We start from the raw sequence: 14,875 nt of genomic DNA on the forward strand, positions 1-14,875 counted from the left end.
TAAGATGTACTCCTCTACCTCCCCAGACAGAGAGTAACTTCCTTCAGTCTCTTCTTGGAGTGAGCCCCCAGTGATAAGAAATCTCTCCACTCCATGAGAGCCCAGACTTAGGCTACCTGCTACCCCAAGAAGGATGGACAAATGAAGACTCTCACCAGAGTTCTTGGCAGGACAAAGCTGGCAGGGTTCCCCAAACCCATGGTCCGGGTTGGCACAGCAGCATTCAGATTTGGTGACAGTGCCAGGGAAGGGGCGGGTGCAGGAGCCCTGCTCCACAATCCCATAGCACGTGCTGTGCATGTGGGTGTCCACACACACGTGGCCATCTGCACCCACCGCCAGCCCCCCCAGGCACTGGCAGCGGAAGGAGCCCTCAGTGTTGGTGCAGTGGCCATTCATGCAGATGCCTGGTGTCTGGCACTCATCAATGTCTGGGGTGAATGAGATCCACCATGTCCCATTCCACTCCCCTCCCTCACCTATCCATCTTCACAGACCTTCTCCTTTCCTTGTTCAGCTCCTTGCCTCTTCCTCCTTTTCCTTGTCTTCCTTCTCTCCTTCTTTATCCTCCTCCCCTCTTCCCTCATGTCCTCCCTATCCTTTCTCCCTTCCCATCTCTTCCTCTCTTCCTTTCTTCATGCCTTCCCTTTTCTCCTCCTCCATCTCCCTTTTCTCTCTTCACCTTTTTCCTTCTCCCCCATTCCTTCCTCTCTTCTCCCATCTCTCCCTTTCTTCTCATTTCATTCCTCCCCCTCTTTTCCCCATCCCTCCCCTCTTCTTTCCTCTTCCCCATCACCCTCTGAAGTTCCAGGTCCAGCCTCCAGCCTCACCCACACAGTAGTGGCCACCAGGAGCCAGCAGGAAGCCAGGCTTGCAGAGACACGTGAAGCTACCATCCTCATTGATACACATACCATTCAGGCACATGGTGCTGACGGCACATTCGTTGTGGTCTGGGGACAGCGAGAGAGGCTGGGTCTGGGCAGGGAGGCCAGCCCTACCATGCTCACCAGCCCTTCTCTCTTACTTCTCCAAGATGCAAGGCTAGCCCCTTGAAGGACCCTCCCTGGGCGTGGTTGGTTGTGACTAACTTTGCCTATACAGCTGTTCCTCAGTATCTGTGGGGGACTGGTTCCAGGCCCCCTCAGATGAGAAAACCCACGAATGCTCAGGTCCCTTATGTGCAATGGTGTCATTTGCACAGAACCTATGCACATCCTCCCACAGACTAAATCAATTCCAGATGACCAACACTATCTGATGCAATGCCAGGAGCAGTGGCTCACACTTGTAATCCTAGCTACTCGAGAGGTGGAGATCAAGAGGATCACGGTTAGAGCCCAGCAAAATTTTTGCAAGACTCCACGTCAACAGAAAAAAAGCTGGGCATGGTGGCACACTCCTGCCATTCCAGCAACAGCAAGAAGCATAAAATAAAAGGATCATGGCCCAGTCTGACATGGGCAAAAAGTCAGACCCTGTCTCCAAAATAATCAAAGTAAAAAAGGCTGGGAGTGTGGCTCCAGTGACAGAGTACCTGCCTAGTAAAGTTGAGGCCCTGAGTTCAAACTCCCGTACCATCAAAAAAAAAAAAAAAAGACAAATTTCTCCCTGTAAAGGACTTTAAGGCAGATCTCTTCGAGGAAGGTGACAAGAGAGAGTGCAAGGTGTCGCAGACCCGGGATCCCTGCCCCATCTAGATACCCTACAGGGAGAGGGGGGGTTTGTGCTCTCCAAGTTCCTGACCCTACCTCTCTGGGGCCAGGCTGTTCTGGGCTGTCCTGGACATGGAAAGGACCCTAATTCAGGAGGAGAGTCCTGACCAAAATGCCCCCCTTGGCAAATCACAGAATGAATTCTGAAGGAAGGAAGGAGTGTGTGAAGGCAGAAAGGGGACAAGAAGGGTTTCAAGTGCTTTGTGGGTTCAGAGATGTGAGCAGAAGAGACAGAGAAGGGACACATGTAGGTGACGGAGCAGGCACGAAGATTCAAGGTGGCTAGAAAAGGCAGCTAGAGGGGTCAGAAGCCCCCTGCCTATCCACTCAGCCTCAACTCACCCACACAGCTCCTGCCATCAGGGCTGAGCTCGAAGCCTGCATTGCACACACACTGGAAACTCCCCTCCGTGTTGACACAGCGGCCCAGGTGGCAAAGGCCACCTCGGCTGATGCACTCATCCACATCTGGTGAGAGGAAGGCAGGCAAGCAGTCAGGAGGCACCCTCTACCCTGGCCAGGCTCCCCCACTGTCACCCCAACTCTTGAGTGGATAGATGGGTGGACAGTCATACCCACACACTCCTGTTTGGTGAGCGTGGCCTGGAAGCCCTGGTGGCACCAGCAGTGGTAGGAGCCAGGGATATTGACACAGTCACCGTGGCGACAGGGGCTGCTGGTGCATTCATCCACATCTGCAGGCAGAGGACCCTGAGCTCTGGCCCAGCAGGGCGTGCCCACCCCTCCCCACCCTGCTCCGGCTCACCGATACACTCGCCCCGCACATCCTGGGTGTAGCCCAAGTTGCATTCACAGCGATAGCTAGAGGGAGTGGGCAGACAGCGGCCATTGAGACACAGGTTGGTGAAGTGGCGGCAGATGTCGATAGTCTGATTCAGAGTGGCTGTGCCTGCAGGCAAGACCAGTGGGAACCTGAACACTTGCAGCCCCCCACCCCTACCCTCACCCCAAGCCAGAGCCTGGGCTTTGTTTCTAAGTCCTGACATCAGCTCAGGCTCCATCCTCTGTCCTGGGTTTTCTATTCAGACCTCTATCCCAGATCTGGACCCCACCCTGAGCCCAGATATTTACTGTGGGGTAAAACCCCCAACCCAGTGCCCCCACTTCAAGCTAGAAGACACTCAGACTTTTACTCTAGGGTTCAAGGCCCTGACTTTGAGGGCAGGATCGCCAATCAATTCTCACTCCCAGACCACTGTCAATACAATCGTCCCCTGGTATCTTCAGGGAATGGTTCCGAGACCTCCCTCCCGCCGATGCCAAAATTTCTGGATGCTGAAATTCCTTACATAAAATGACATCATGTTTGCATCTATTTCTCTAGATGATTTATAATACCTGACACAGTATAAATGCTAAGTACGTAGTCGTTACATTGTATTGTCATGGAATAATGAGAAGAAAAAAAATCTGTACATGTTCAGTATAGACAAACTCACTCTCTGACTGTCTGTCTCTCTCTCTCTCTGGTGGTACTGGGGTTTGAACTCAGGGCCTCACACTTGTTACGTCATACCTGCAGTCCTTTTTGCTTTAGTTCTTTTTCAGATAGGGCCTCACACTTTTTACCTAGGGCCAACCCAGGACCTCATTCCTCCTACCTATGCCTCCTGAGTAACTGGGATTACAGGCATGCACCACCATACCCACCAACACAAATGTTTCCCTGAATATTTTCTATCCAAGGATAGTTGAGTCTAAGGATGTGCCACCTGCAGATATAGAGAGCCAGTTATACTTTCATCTCGGATGTCCAGGCTGGGATTGTCAATCCAAAGCACTGACCCTCACAGACAGAACTCCTCCCTTTGTCCAGGGCCCTCTCTCCAGACCCAGGCCCACCCATGGTCTTGGAACTGTATTCCTGAGTCCTAGGCCTCACCAATGTTGGAGGTGCCAGGGCCCAGGCTGGGGACCCCAGGCCCATGGGAAGCATGTGGGCTGTGTTGTGCTGGTCCCACGGATCCCATACCATTGGATCCAAAGCCTGGGAGGCCGGGGAAGAGACGAGGGTAGGAGGGCAGTAGCGGGAGCCCCCGGGCACACAGTCGCTGGGATTCATCTGCAAGGAATGGGGTTTGAGACCAAGCCCTCCATCCTACCCAAGGTCCCGACCTGTAAGCTAGGACTGTCACTCACCAGAGCCCCGCAGAGGACACAGCTCTGGGACTGGGATAGTCGCCCAGCACCTGCCCTTGTCACAGCAGCACTGCCTGCGAGTGTAGTGACCAGGAAGGTCTCCACCACAGTGGCCCCCGATTAGTGCTGAGAAGCAGGTGCCTACCCGGCGGTCTGCAACAGGACAGAGGGTGGGGCCCAGAAGCATAGAGCAGGGAGTTGGGGGAGGGGGTTCATTAGTCACCAGACCTGGATTCAAACCCCATCTGCACTCACACTGTCCATAGAATGGGTCTCCCTGCCTCTCTGTGCCTTAGTTTCCCCATCCATAAAATAAGAATGGGCAGGTGTTGCTGGGATGAAAATTGTGGCATGTGATCCACTCTCACTCGGTGCGAACTCTTATGCCCAAACTTTCCAAATGATTCCAGGGAGAAAGATTTGGGCTTATTCCAGACAAGGGGTTCCAACACTCAAAGCAGTGGCCAGCAGTGAGCTGCCTGTGAATGAAGGTTTTCAAACACACTGGCGAGGAGATGGCTGCCCAGTGGAAAGTCAAGCAAGGACATCGAATCAAGTAGTCTCCACCACTGGATGCCATAATGGACTGCATGTGTGTGTGTCGGGGGTGGGGGTGGGGGGGTGGGTAACGTCTGGGCATGTCCTCTCAGTCTTCCTGGATGTTCCTCCACCTTCTCAACAGCAGAGCCTGCGTTTCAGTCAAGTCTGGTTGCCTCTGAACATGAACTTTGGGTTCAGTCCTAGGTTCTGACTGTCAGCTGAACTGCTCCCAGACTCTGTGAGCTTGGGCAACTGAGTTAACTTCTCTGTGCCTCACTTTCTCCATCTGTAAAGTGGGGATAATAGCAATACTGACCCGAAAGAATTATCATGAGGATTAAGTAAGGTGGAATTTGTGGAGTGATTTGTATAGACTACTGGTAAACAGTGGGCACTCAGTACACAGTCATGGAAATGCAGAGAACCTCGGGAAGTTGGGACAGAGCCACTTAGCAGAGCTTGAGTTTGCCTGAGTGCACTCAGGCTTGTTGGCCTATGAGGTTGTGAACTTGAGAAGAATTCCCAAGGATCAGTGGGATGGACTGACAGTCATAGCCCCTAGGGAGCCTGAGCCAGAGACTCCATAGGTACGAGAACCAAAGACACACATCTGCTTCCCACTGGACCCTCAAATCCTATGGCTACACGCAGTGATCACATTTCTCAGGCTTTCACTCCAAGTGCATATTTTTAGGTTGAAAACTCTACAAATCTTGGCTGGTGGCCTATAGTTGAGAAACCCCTCCCACCAGCTGCAAGGACTGCTGGCAGCTGCCCCTGACCTGCCCCAAGCCAGGAAACACGCAAATGTTTCCACCCCTCTGGTTCCACCCTGTATACCTGGAGGCTCCCCAGGTGCAAATGTGGGCGTTGGGGCTCTGCACTCAGCATCATCATAGCCCCTCAAAGAGGGCTTGGCCTGTCCAGACCAGGAGAGGTCAAGAGAGTCCTTCAAGGTCAGCCAGCTGCTAAATCTGGGGCAGGATGAGAAACTAGATTCCTCATCCCCAGGGGATCTGACAAGCAGCTGCCTCTCCAACAGGGAAGAAAGAGACCGAATCTAAGAATTTTAATAGAAATGACAGCTGCCGGTGCTTTAAGCAGCCACCATGACCAGGTCCTGCTAAGTGGCCCTGCCTCAACTTCCCCAAGGTCCTCCAAGTCTCAATGAATGTGTATTGAATGGTCCCTGTGTAGCAGTCATCTGCAAATCTCTCCCCAAATTTTTATTTAAACCTCAGGACTATTCCTGAAGGTCAGTACTGCTAATACCCCATTTTACAGATGGGGATACTGAGGCACAGAGGAGTTAAGTCAGTTGCCTAAGGTTACAGTCTGAGAGCAGCTCAGCTGATGGCTGGAGCACAGGATTGAATGCAAAGCCTGTGTTCAGAGGGAACCAGACTGGCTGAAATGCAGGCTCTGCTACTGAGAAGGTCCCAGGCAATCTAAGGGGCATGTCCAGAAGTACGCACACCCCGCTTCCCACACCCCCCCACCCCCCCCCACCCCCGCCATGCCAGCTCTGATAATGCACAGAAGTGGAGACCTAAAAACTGTGGAACTGGCCGCAGTGGACTGGCCAAACTCCAAACACAATATTCTCAGCCCTGCCTGGTACAGGCACAGCCTGAGGGGCCTGGGGGTGATGCTGGGAAACCTGCCAGGTCCCTTCCCTCTCCCCAAACGGTACTCTGCACATCCACCCACACCAGAATCCATAATTGTGGCCAGACTATGGGCCCCAGGCAACTTGTAGGATCTAATGACTGTAGGATTTGGATAAAGGGGTGGGACAAGCCCTTCTCCTGCCCTAATCAGGCCAAGTGTGGGTGTTTGCACAAGGGTGGGTATGGAGGGGCACAGTCAGAGGTCCCCTACCCTGGCTGCCATCTGGGGAACTAGGTGTGGGCATTTCTGTGTTCTAGACTTGTAGAGTTCACTCAAGCAAACCTTTCTGAGCCTCAGTTTCCCAATCTGAAAAATGGAGTGGGGGAGGGAAAATGAGATGCTGTGGTAAAAGAGGAATAGAGACATAGGGCAGAAAGGCATAGAGATGGAGGCTAGAGGGTCAGTGGGGGCATGGAGACAGTTCTCATAGATACCTAGAGGATAAGAGGGAAACAAAGATCAAAGCTAGAGGGTCAGAAGGAAGACACAGACATAAAACCAGACCATCGTAAGATGAAAGCCATAAGTTACAGGGTCAGAAGGGGGCACAGAGATCAAGACCCCTTCCGGGTCAATGAGCCAGAACGGATAGATTCTGAGGGACAGAGAGGCATGGGGGTGGAGGGAAAGCTGCAACCAAGAACCTAAGCCAGGACACCAGAGCGCTAAATTAGAGCAACTAGGGGGGCCAAAAAAGGCCACCAGTCTGGAGTCCAGGACAGCACAGAGGCTCATGGGTTGAGAGCCAGATTGCCAGAGGGCAGGAAACTGGAGTCCAGAAAGGCAGAAGGACATAGCGATTGGAGGGCTAGAGTGACCAGGGACCAGACTGTTGCAGAGATAGAGGAGGGGCCTGTCTCCTACCCGCCCTCTCCCCCTCCTGACCCCGTGTTTGCCTCACCCAGGCAATGGGCTCCATCCAGGCTGCTGGCAAAGCCTCGGGGACAGGTGCACACGTAGCTCCCAACTGTGTTGGTGCAGCCACCCCCGGAGCAGAGGCCGGGCACAGTGAGACACTCATCCACATCTGCGCAGACACACGGGGTCAAAGGCAGGCCCCTCACCAGTAGGACCCCCTCCACCTCCCTGTAGGACAGCCTGGGTGCCCGGATCAAGAGAAGGTCCCAGGTCATACTCCACCTTCACACGTAACACCACTGTCACTGAGCTGGTGTCCAGCCGGGCAGCGGCACTGGAAGGAACCCACTGTGTTGATACAGCTGCCACCCTGGCACAGGCCCAGGATGGCCTGGCACTCATCCACATCTACGAGATTGAAGTCGGGCAAGGGAGTGAGAGGGCAGTCAGAGGAAGGAACCAGGGCTGCTGGGGGCTCCTACTCAGCCCTGGGGCCTCTGTTCCCCCTTGCTGACCCCAGGACTCACCTTGGCAGGCTCCTGTGCGGATGCTAGGAATAAAGCCACGGCGGCAAGGGTGTGGTTGTGCAGGACAGGGCTCGCACAGGAGGCCCCAGGTGTGGCCCACAGTGGCACAACAGAGTGCCTTGGTGCACACGAGGCCTGTCAGCTGGCGCAGGCACCCCTCAGGGCCCACTTGGCTAAAGCAGGGTCCAGTCCGGTAGTCTGTGAGGCAGACAAATGTACGTAGCTCCCCTGTGTCTCTGTCACCTTCCCAGCTTCTCCACACTATCCCATCAGGCTTTTTCTTGACCACATTCTATCCTGCTTTCTGGATAGAATCTTTCTTTTCCTTCTCTATCTAACAAACTCCTATTCACCCTTCAAGACCCCTTTTCTCCAATGCATTCCCCAACTAACTCCAAGCGGGAAGCCAGGATCTTTAAGCTTACAAAGCGTAGGATGTGTTTGATCACCCCCACCCTTCCTTCAAGCAGGAATCAAGGATGCCTGGCTGAAAAGCTCGTTTCATCACTGAGCACAAGTCCTGACACTGCCAAATCTCTGAGATTGTACAGGGACCCTCCCCCAGTCTGCCCAGATGCTCTGGACTCACCCACCACATCCCCGGGCCCACCCCAAGGTGGCTGCATGGGTTTTCCCAATCACTGTGCATGAGCCCATATGTCACTTCCTGTCTCCACCCTTCAGATGTTTCCAATAACAGGGCTGGCACTCCACCAAGGGCAGTCCCTCCCAGAAAAAGCCAAAGCCACCCTCCATCCCACCCTCTTTACAGAGGAGGGACTTTGGAGATCCCTGGTAGTCTCAACTTTCCAAGCTAAAATACCATTTCCAGAACCTGGGCACCCAGCCCCCTGGAGCCTTGGATGTCCACTGTGTGTCCTGGCCTCTCCTCTCCTGCCCCTTCCCATGGACCCTCACTCCCCATCACCTACCCTCAGCATGCCCCACCTTGCAGCCTACATTCCAAATCATTTTTCTTTCTTTTTTGTTTTGTGGCACTGGAGTTTGAACTCAAGGAGTAAAGCACTCTGCCATTTGAGCCACCTCTCCAGCCCTCCTTTTTCTTTTTTCCAAAAGTCCACTCTGGAACTTAGGTCACCCTCTAGCCACTCCACTTTCTGATTTGTGGCCCCAGTGGTCTTTGCCTTCTTGGGCTCCTCGGCTACACTGGGCACTCCCACGATTTCTGCATCAGAAAAATCTCACACCCAGGCATCCCTAAGCTGTCACTCCTGTTCTTTCTCCTTCTTAGCCTCCTACAGGCTCCATATTTTCTGTCTGCTCTGAAATGCCCAGGTCTCCTCTCTCCTCGCCCTCCATTCTCCTCCCAGGAGCCTCAGTCAATCCCCTGGCTTCAGTCCTCATGGATGGCACAGCCTTAGCAGCCTTCTCAGTCCCTGGCAGATCCAAAGTTCAAGGTCTTCCCCTTCATTCCCCCAATGCACCACCTTCTTCCCAATTGTCAGCTGGGTGTCAGCTTCATCCTCAACTCCATCCTCTTCTCGCTCCCCACACCCAAACTTTCCCACAACATCATTGCTTCCCCCAATGTAGTGTAGGTGATCCATTCACCTTGGCCCCCGGGGTTCTTTTTTAAGAGTCAGGGTTCCAGCTGGGGATATGTCTCAGTGGTAGAGCACTTGGCCTTGGATTCTATTCCCATTCTCCCCCCCCAGCCCCCCAAAAAGAGTCAGGATTCAGTAAGAGGGGGAACTCATCCATCTCATGAACTCTACCTATCCTTCAAGATTCAGCTGTGGGGTCCCTTCCATCGGGAAGCACTCCTTAATCTACTTCCCTGGAGCTCATGGCTTCTACGTAATCCTGCACGCCCCGTCATTGTCATAGCGATGAAACCCCTGCATTACAGACTTCTGTTTGCAGGTTTCTTCCTCCTGCCCCTCAGAAGGAAGCACCTCTCTCCCGCCTCAGGTCTCACTCGCAGTCAGTAAATAACAGATGTTTTGGAAAATGGATGAGCAAACGAGAAAGATGTCCTTAGACTGCCCCAGCAGCCAGAAAGAAGCCAGCTGGACCCTCTCAGTGCCCAGCCAAGTCTCTGTCACTGCCAGGAATCCCCTTCCCTCCTGCTAAATTCCCCCGGTACCTCTCTCACACTGAGGCCCCATGAATCCGTACACACATGCACAGCGGTTAGGCCCAATGCAACGTCCCCCATTGTGGCAGCCGCGATCACAGATGGCTGTGGGGGGACAGGAAAGGGTGATCAGAGGTCCCCCAATGACTGGAGTCCCAGCTTCACCAGGAATTCCCACCATGTGATAAGACTGTGACAATGACCATGTTCACTCCAATCTCTGGTCCCAGGTGAGGGACCTGGACTCAGTGGGCAGGTGGCCACAGAGGCCCATCCTCTGGGATTCCAAGCCAGGTGAGGGTGGTGGGCAGCCCTGAGGGTACTCACGCTGTCCACACACGGTGCCCGTGTAGCCCCTCTGGCATAGACAGGACTCCCCCCGGCAGCTGCCTCCGTTCATGCAGCTCACAGCACACCCCGACCCTAGGGACCAGGAGGGACAGGGTGAGGTGAAGAAGCCTAACGAAGGCAGCTGGACCAGGCAGGCCCAGCCTAGCTCTGGTCCTTCGACAAAACCAGTCTGAGCTCCTCATGGCATCCAGAAGCCTGGAACCTTCTTCTTCTGCCCCAAGGAGGCACTGTCCACTCACCTCGGCTTACCCCGCAGCTGGGGGCCAGTGTCCCATCCGCACAGGTGCACAGGTTGGGCTGGGAGCAAAAGCCCTCAGCACAGGCATTCCTGCAGACAGCTGGAAGAATGGCACACACAGCATCAAGGCCAAGATCCCAGCCTCACACATACCCACTTCTGTGGATGTCCTGGCCGACCAGGACACCAAGGAGGGAGCTGCTGGTCATTTTCAGCCTCAGCTTTGCTCACTGTGTGCACACACGCCCTGTTTACATGGGATGCTCCCCAAGGCTTGGGATGGACTGGACAATGGTATGATCCCAGTTGCAGCTCTGAGATTCTGCTAGACACGTCAGAAGAGATGCTCTGGGCCAGAAGAGCTGGGCTGTGGACAGAGGCTGGAGGCTGGGGATGTGGATGGAAGGGGGCTCTCCTGGAAATGGACTAAGAGACAGAGAGACTGGAGGTGGGGAGGAGGGGGTGAGGCTCAACAGAGACAGAGAGAATGCAAGACCCAGAGAAAGAGATAGAGAGACAAGGAGAGGGAGAGAAGGGAGAAGGGAGAGGAGAGAGTGCCAAACAGGAAAGATTGTAGGACAAAAGAAATGAGTGTGGCAGGGTACCCTGGGAGCCTGAGGCAAGGGCCATTCCTGCAGTTCATCCAGAGGCCCCCGGCCAAGTCCACTTATAACCAGAGCTTGGCTTTTTGGCAGGTAGCAGGTGGGATGGCTGCTGGATCATTTCCTCCCTGTGTCCCCCTTCTCCATAAGCCAACAGCACTCACGCACAACACATTGGTTCCTGCCGGGCAGCGTCCTCCAGCCGGGGCAGCAGAAGGCATAAAAGCGAGAGCCACACACATTTGGCCTTCAGAGAGAGTATGATATGGCTGGTGAGCTCCAGTCTGGCCATGTGTTCCCTCACCCCAGGACAGCCCTGCCCTACCTATACCCTAAGGATCTTTCAGCATCCTGGGAACTACACACCCATGCAAGATGACACCAGGGCTGCCTCGCCTCCGCACACGTCCAGGACCTGCAGCTTCCATGGCCCTGTCCCAGCGGCCTTGACTACCTGCTGTGCACAACAGTGACACCCAGGCCAGCAAGAGCCAAGTCGGGGGTCCCCAGTCCATGATGAGGGCTCTGGCTTCTCCTTACTAAACACAGACTCTTGGCGTCACCCTTGGAGGCTGCAGAGAGGAAGCAGAGTCAGCTCCAAGCAAACCCCTGACCAAGGGGCACCCCAAAAAACCAGGAGCAGGGGCTGGGATAGGGCAACTCTGGAGGACCATAGACCAGGTGAACAGTCAGGGAGGGCTTCTTGGAAGAGGTGCAATGCTTTAGGATGAAGGCAGCCCAGAGAAGGGTCCTGGGGCAGAGGGTGTGCAGCAAAAGCAAGAAGCAAAGAGGTGTAGAGCAGGGAGGGAGAGAGGGTCACGCGGGGATGCGTATTGTGGGAATGGGCAATGGCTGTGCAATAGAGCCTCTACTTGTTTGTCAAGGGCAATGAAGAGCCCTCGGAAGCTTTCGGGGGGTGGGGAGAAGCAAGGTGAACAATGGGTGTTACTTGGAGTAAGGCTGGCCTGTAGAGACCCCAGGAGAAGCTGGCAGGACAGAAGGCTGAGAGGTGTCCAGATCAGGGAGAGGGAGGATGAGGAATAACCAGGAGGTACAATCAACAAGAGTTGGCAGGTGATTGCATGGGAGGTGGGGAACTTTGAGTAGATGAATTCTGGCCAGGCAGACTGAAGGAGGAGGGAGGTAAAGATTGGGGGAGGTGGTAAAAGTCTACATATGTTCCATTGGGAGGTCATTCCTACACCAATAAGGAAGACTCTGTGTCCACTTCACAGATGGGCAAACTAAGACTACCAAACCATTGGTAAAGAGTTGAGCAAAAGGTGGGGAGGGAGAGGAAGAGAAAACACACACACACACACACACACACACACACACACACACACACACGCAGTGGCTGGCTCTTTCCTTGGCCAGGAAGGAGTGGGGACACCTGATGTAGCACATGAGCACTCAAAAGTTTGGAGGATGGGAGCAAAATTTTCCAGGGACAGAAGCCACACCAGATGGCCTTTGAGGACCTTTTGGTACCACTTGCCAAATCAGACAGGAGAGAAGGCCTGATTTGGGAATGGGATGGGTCGTTCTCTGGGTCTTGGGGTTAAGTGAAAATCTGGCCAGGTGGTCCCAAACTCTTGTCAACTTTGGAGGATGGCCCAGGCTGGGGAGGTGAGTCCCTTCTTGCTTTACTGTAGACCTGGCAAAGCTGCGCTGTAAGGACACCTTCTCCAGGCAGCCTCTGGACCTGCGAGCCCTCCCTCCCACCCTATGCGGGGGAGGTCCTCCAGCCTGGCCTGACCAGACCGCACACACTCTCCCCTGCCTCCGAGAGCCAGGCCCCAGGGTTTGTCGAATGAATGAGTCGCAAAGGAGCGCGCGGCACGCACGGGAAGCTGGGGGCCCAGGGGAGCGAGGAGTTAAGGGTTTGGTGGACTGGAAGGGGGCGCCCCTGGAGTCTGCGGGCTGCGATCTCCACACTCCAGGAACGAGGATTCAGGAGCCCACGGGCCACCACCGTGCTTGACTACGCCCTCACCTGCAGCTCCCAAACCCGCTCCAGCGCCCGGGACCCTGGGCATCGGGTCCCCGCGCCCACTCGGACGCACAGCGGATGGCGGCGAGGGGAAGGGGCTGGGCCCGGGGCTGCCGGGCTGCAAACAAAGGAATCCCCTCCCCCTCCCCCGGCCGATTCTCCTCCACCCCCCACCCCCGCCCCCTCCGAGCTCTCCTCCCTCCCCCGCGTCCTGGTGGTCGCCCCGCCGCCAGCCCCGCGCCTTTCCCTACCTGCCGGGCTGCGCGCGTGGGGGCGCGCGGGGAGTGGACGTGCGGGGCTCCGCGCTGCACGACCGGCTCCCGCAGTGCTGGGGGCTCGGGGCGGGAAGGCGAAATCGAGAGGCCGACCCCGCCGAGTTCCCAGCCCAGAGTTGGGGGCGGGAGGAGTTTGGGGGAAGGCGCGTTTGCACCTCGTAGCCTCCAATCTCGGGCGGGAGAGAGGCTGGAGCGAGGGAGGGCTTGGGGCTCCGGGTGAAAATGGGGAGCTGGAGAGATGGAAAGGGGGCTGGGGGCGCCTAAAGTCGAGGCTCAGAAATGGGGGGTGCGTTTTCGGATAGCCTTGGAGCAGGAGGTGGCCCTCAGGTGGGGGCCCGAACAGGGGGCGTCTTGGACAACAGCCAGGGCGAGGAGGTTCCGGGACCTACCTGGGAGGCCCTCCACCTTCTCCGAAGCCGCCTCCCCCTCCCTCGGGCAAGGAGAATTCCAGGAGCAAAGTTGGAAAGTCACCTGGCACCTGGCTTCTGGATTCTTAACAAGACTGGGATCCGTAGGCCCCTAAAAATGTAGGCAAAACACGAAGCAAAGAAAGATGAGTTTCCTGGGGAGAAGTTCCACTTGTTTTTTTCTTCTGAGTGTCAGAGTGAAGACGGATCTAGACTTTCCCATCTCTCTGAGCCTCCTCTTTCCAAGAGTCCAGACGCCATCAGCTCAGCTCCCTGTCTGAAATATACATCCAAGGGACATTTTCTAAATTTCTCCACCACTTTCCCACCTTTGACACCACCACCCAGCGACCTTTAACATGGGGATCTGGCCGAAGCTGTTTATTGGGCCTGAAGTTGTTACTCTACCCAGCAAACTCTCATGTATCTGGATTTTTGAACCCAGTTCAAAAATCCTCTCCTACCTCCAAATTGTTAGTGTACCCTACAGTCGCCAAAGCTGATTGTGCTCAATGTGCTTCCACCATAGTATCTCTGGAATGTAATAAAGACATAAATAGCTCAAGTAACCACTTGAGATAGTATTTATTGGGTGCTTACAGCTTGTCAGGTTTGGTGCTAAGACTGTTATACATATCTCATTTAATTCCCTGTGAGGTAGATAGTTGTAAAATTCCCACATTACAGATGAACAAGCCGAGGTACACCAAGGTTATGTAGCTTATCTAGCCTCACAAAACTTGGCGGAGCTGGGATTCAAACCTGGACCCACCTGGGTGAGTACTCTTGGCAAGACTGGTCCTCATTGGTGTTTAGGTTCACAGGAAGGAGTCCATCTCCTTTTGGGAGAGGGAGGGGGTTTCTGGGGAGTAGTATAGTGGGAAAAAGACCACAAGGGTCTATGGAGGGTCTTTGAAAACAGGATTTGGGGAGAATATTGGGGAGAAGGCCTGAAAGTTTTTCCCTGATCCCTCCCCAGCATCCTCACATCCCAGCTGGGGAACTCTTGCCCCAGCCCTCACAGACTTGCCAATGTGGGTCCCAGGAAACAGACCCAGTCCTGACCCTCCCAAGTCAGAGGGACAGATGGGACTCAGAGCGGATGCCCAGAAGACAGGAGAAAGACACAGCACAGATGAAGGCCTGGAAGCAAGAGAATTAGATCCTGCCAGAATTGAGTGTGCCTGGAGCTTTGGGGGAGAATAAGAGGCTAGAGAGGTAACAAGAGACCAGGAGATCCCCTAGGCTCCCAGGGAAGGGGCAGCTGCAGATGGGCACTTCAGGACCTGGAGAGCACCTGAGCCACAGGGCTGGACTGGGTGAGCAAGGACAGAAGGGGATGTCAGGGACAAGATTGAGGTCATCCAGGCCAAAGAAGCAGAGTCCCCAGAGCCTGTGAAAAAGGTCAAGAGTGGTGTAGGGCGTGGGAAGGGTAGGCTC

The 14,875-nt window shown here is 54.8% G+C and overlaps 1 protein-coding gene across 1 annotated transcript in view; it reads right to left on the reverse strand.

Annotated features, from left to right (window-relative positions):
* Fbn3 (fibrillin 3) overlaps positions 1–13,443 on the reverse strand; it is a 62,406-nt gene extending 48,963 nt beyond the window's left edge. Inside the window, exons 1-16 of the mRNA XM_074054252.1 lie at positions 13,005–13,443; positions 11,127–11,332; positions 10,925–11,007; positions 10,160–10,258; positions 9,897–9,992; positions 9,579–9,674; positions 7,472–7,669; positions 7,227–7,352; positions 6,988–7,113; positions 3,876–4,028; positions 3,619–3,798; positions 2,482–2,625; positions 2,291–2,410; positions 2,058–2,183; positions 831–953; positions 156–431 (exon numbers count right to left, since the gene is read on the reverse strand). Coding sequence (XP_073910353.1) covers positions 156–431; positions 831–953; positions 2,058–2,183; positions 2,291–2,410; positions 2,482–2,625; positions 3,619–3,798; positions 3,876–4,028; positions 6,988–7,113; positions 7,227–7,352; positions 7,472–7,669; positions 9,579–9,674; positions 9,897–9,992; positions 10,160–10,258; positions 10,925–11,007; positions 11,127–11,275 — 2,095 coding nt within the window. The 5' untranslated portion in view covers positions 11,276–11,332; positions 13,005–13,443. The remainder of the gene's footprint in view (positions 1–155; positions 432–830; positions 954–2,057; positions 2,184–2,290; positions 2,411–2,481; positions 2,626–3,618; positions 3,799–3,875; positions 4,029–6,987; positions 7,114–7,226; positions 7,353–7,471; positions 7,670–9,578; positions 9,675–9,896; positions 9,993–10,159; positions 10,259–10,924; positions 11,008–11,126; positions 11,333–13,004) is intronic.
* Positions 13,444–14,875: the final 1,432 nt, after the last annotated feature.

This window comes from Castor canadensis, chromosome 14 (genome assembly GCF_047511655.1).
Source record: "Castor canadensis chromosome 14, mCasCan1.hap1v2, whole genome shotgun sequence".
Classification (NCBI taxonomy): Eukaryota; Metazoa; Chordata; class Mammalia; order Rodentia; family Castoridae; genus Castor; species Castor canadensis.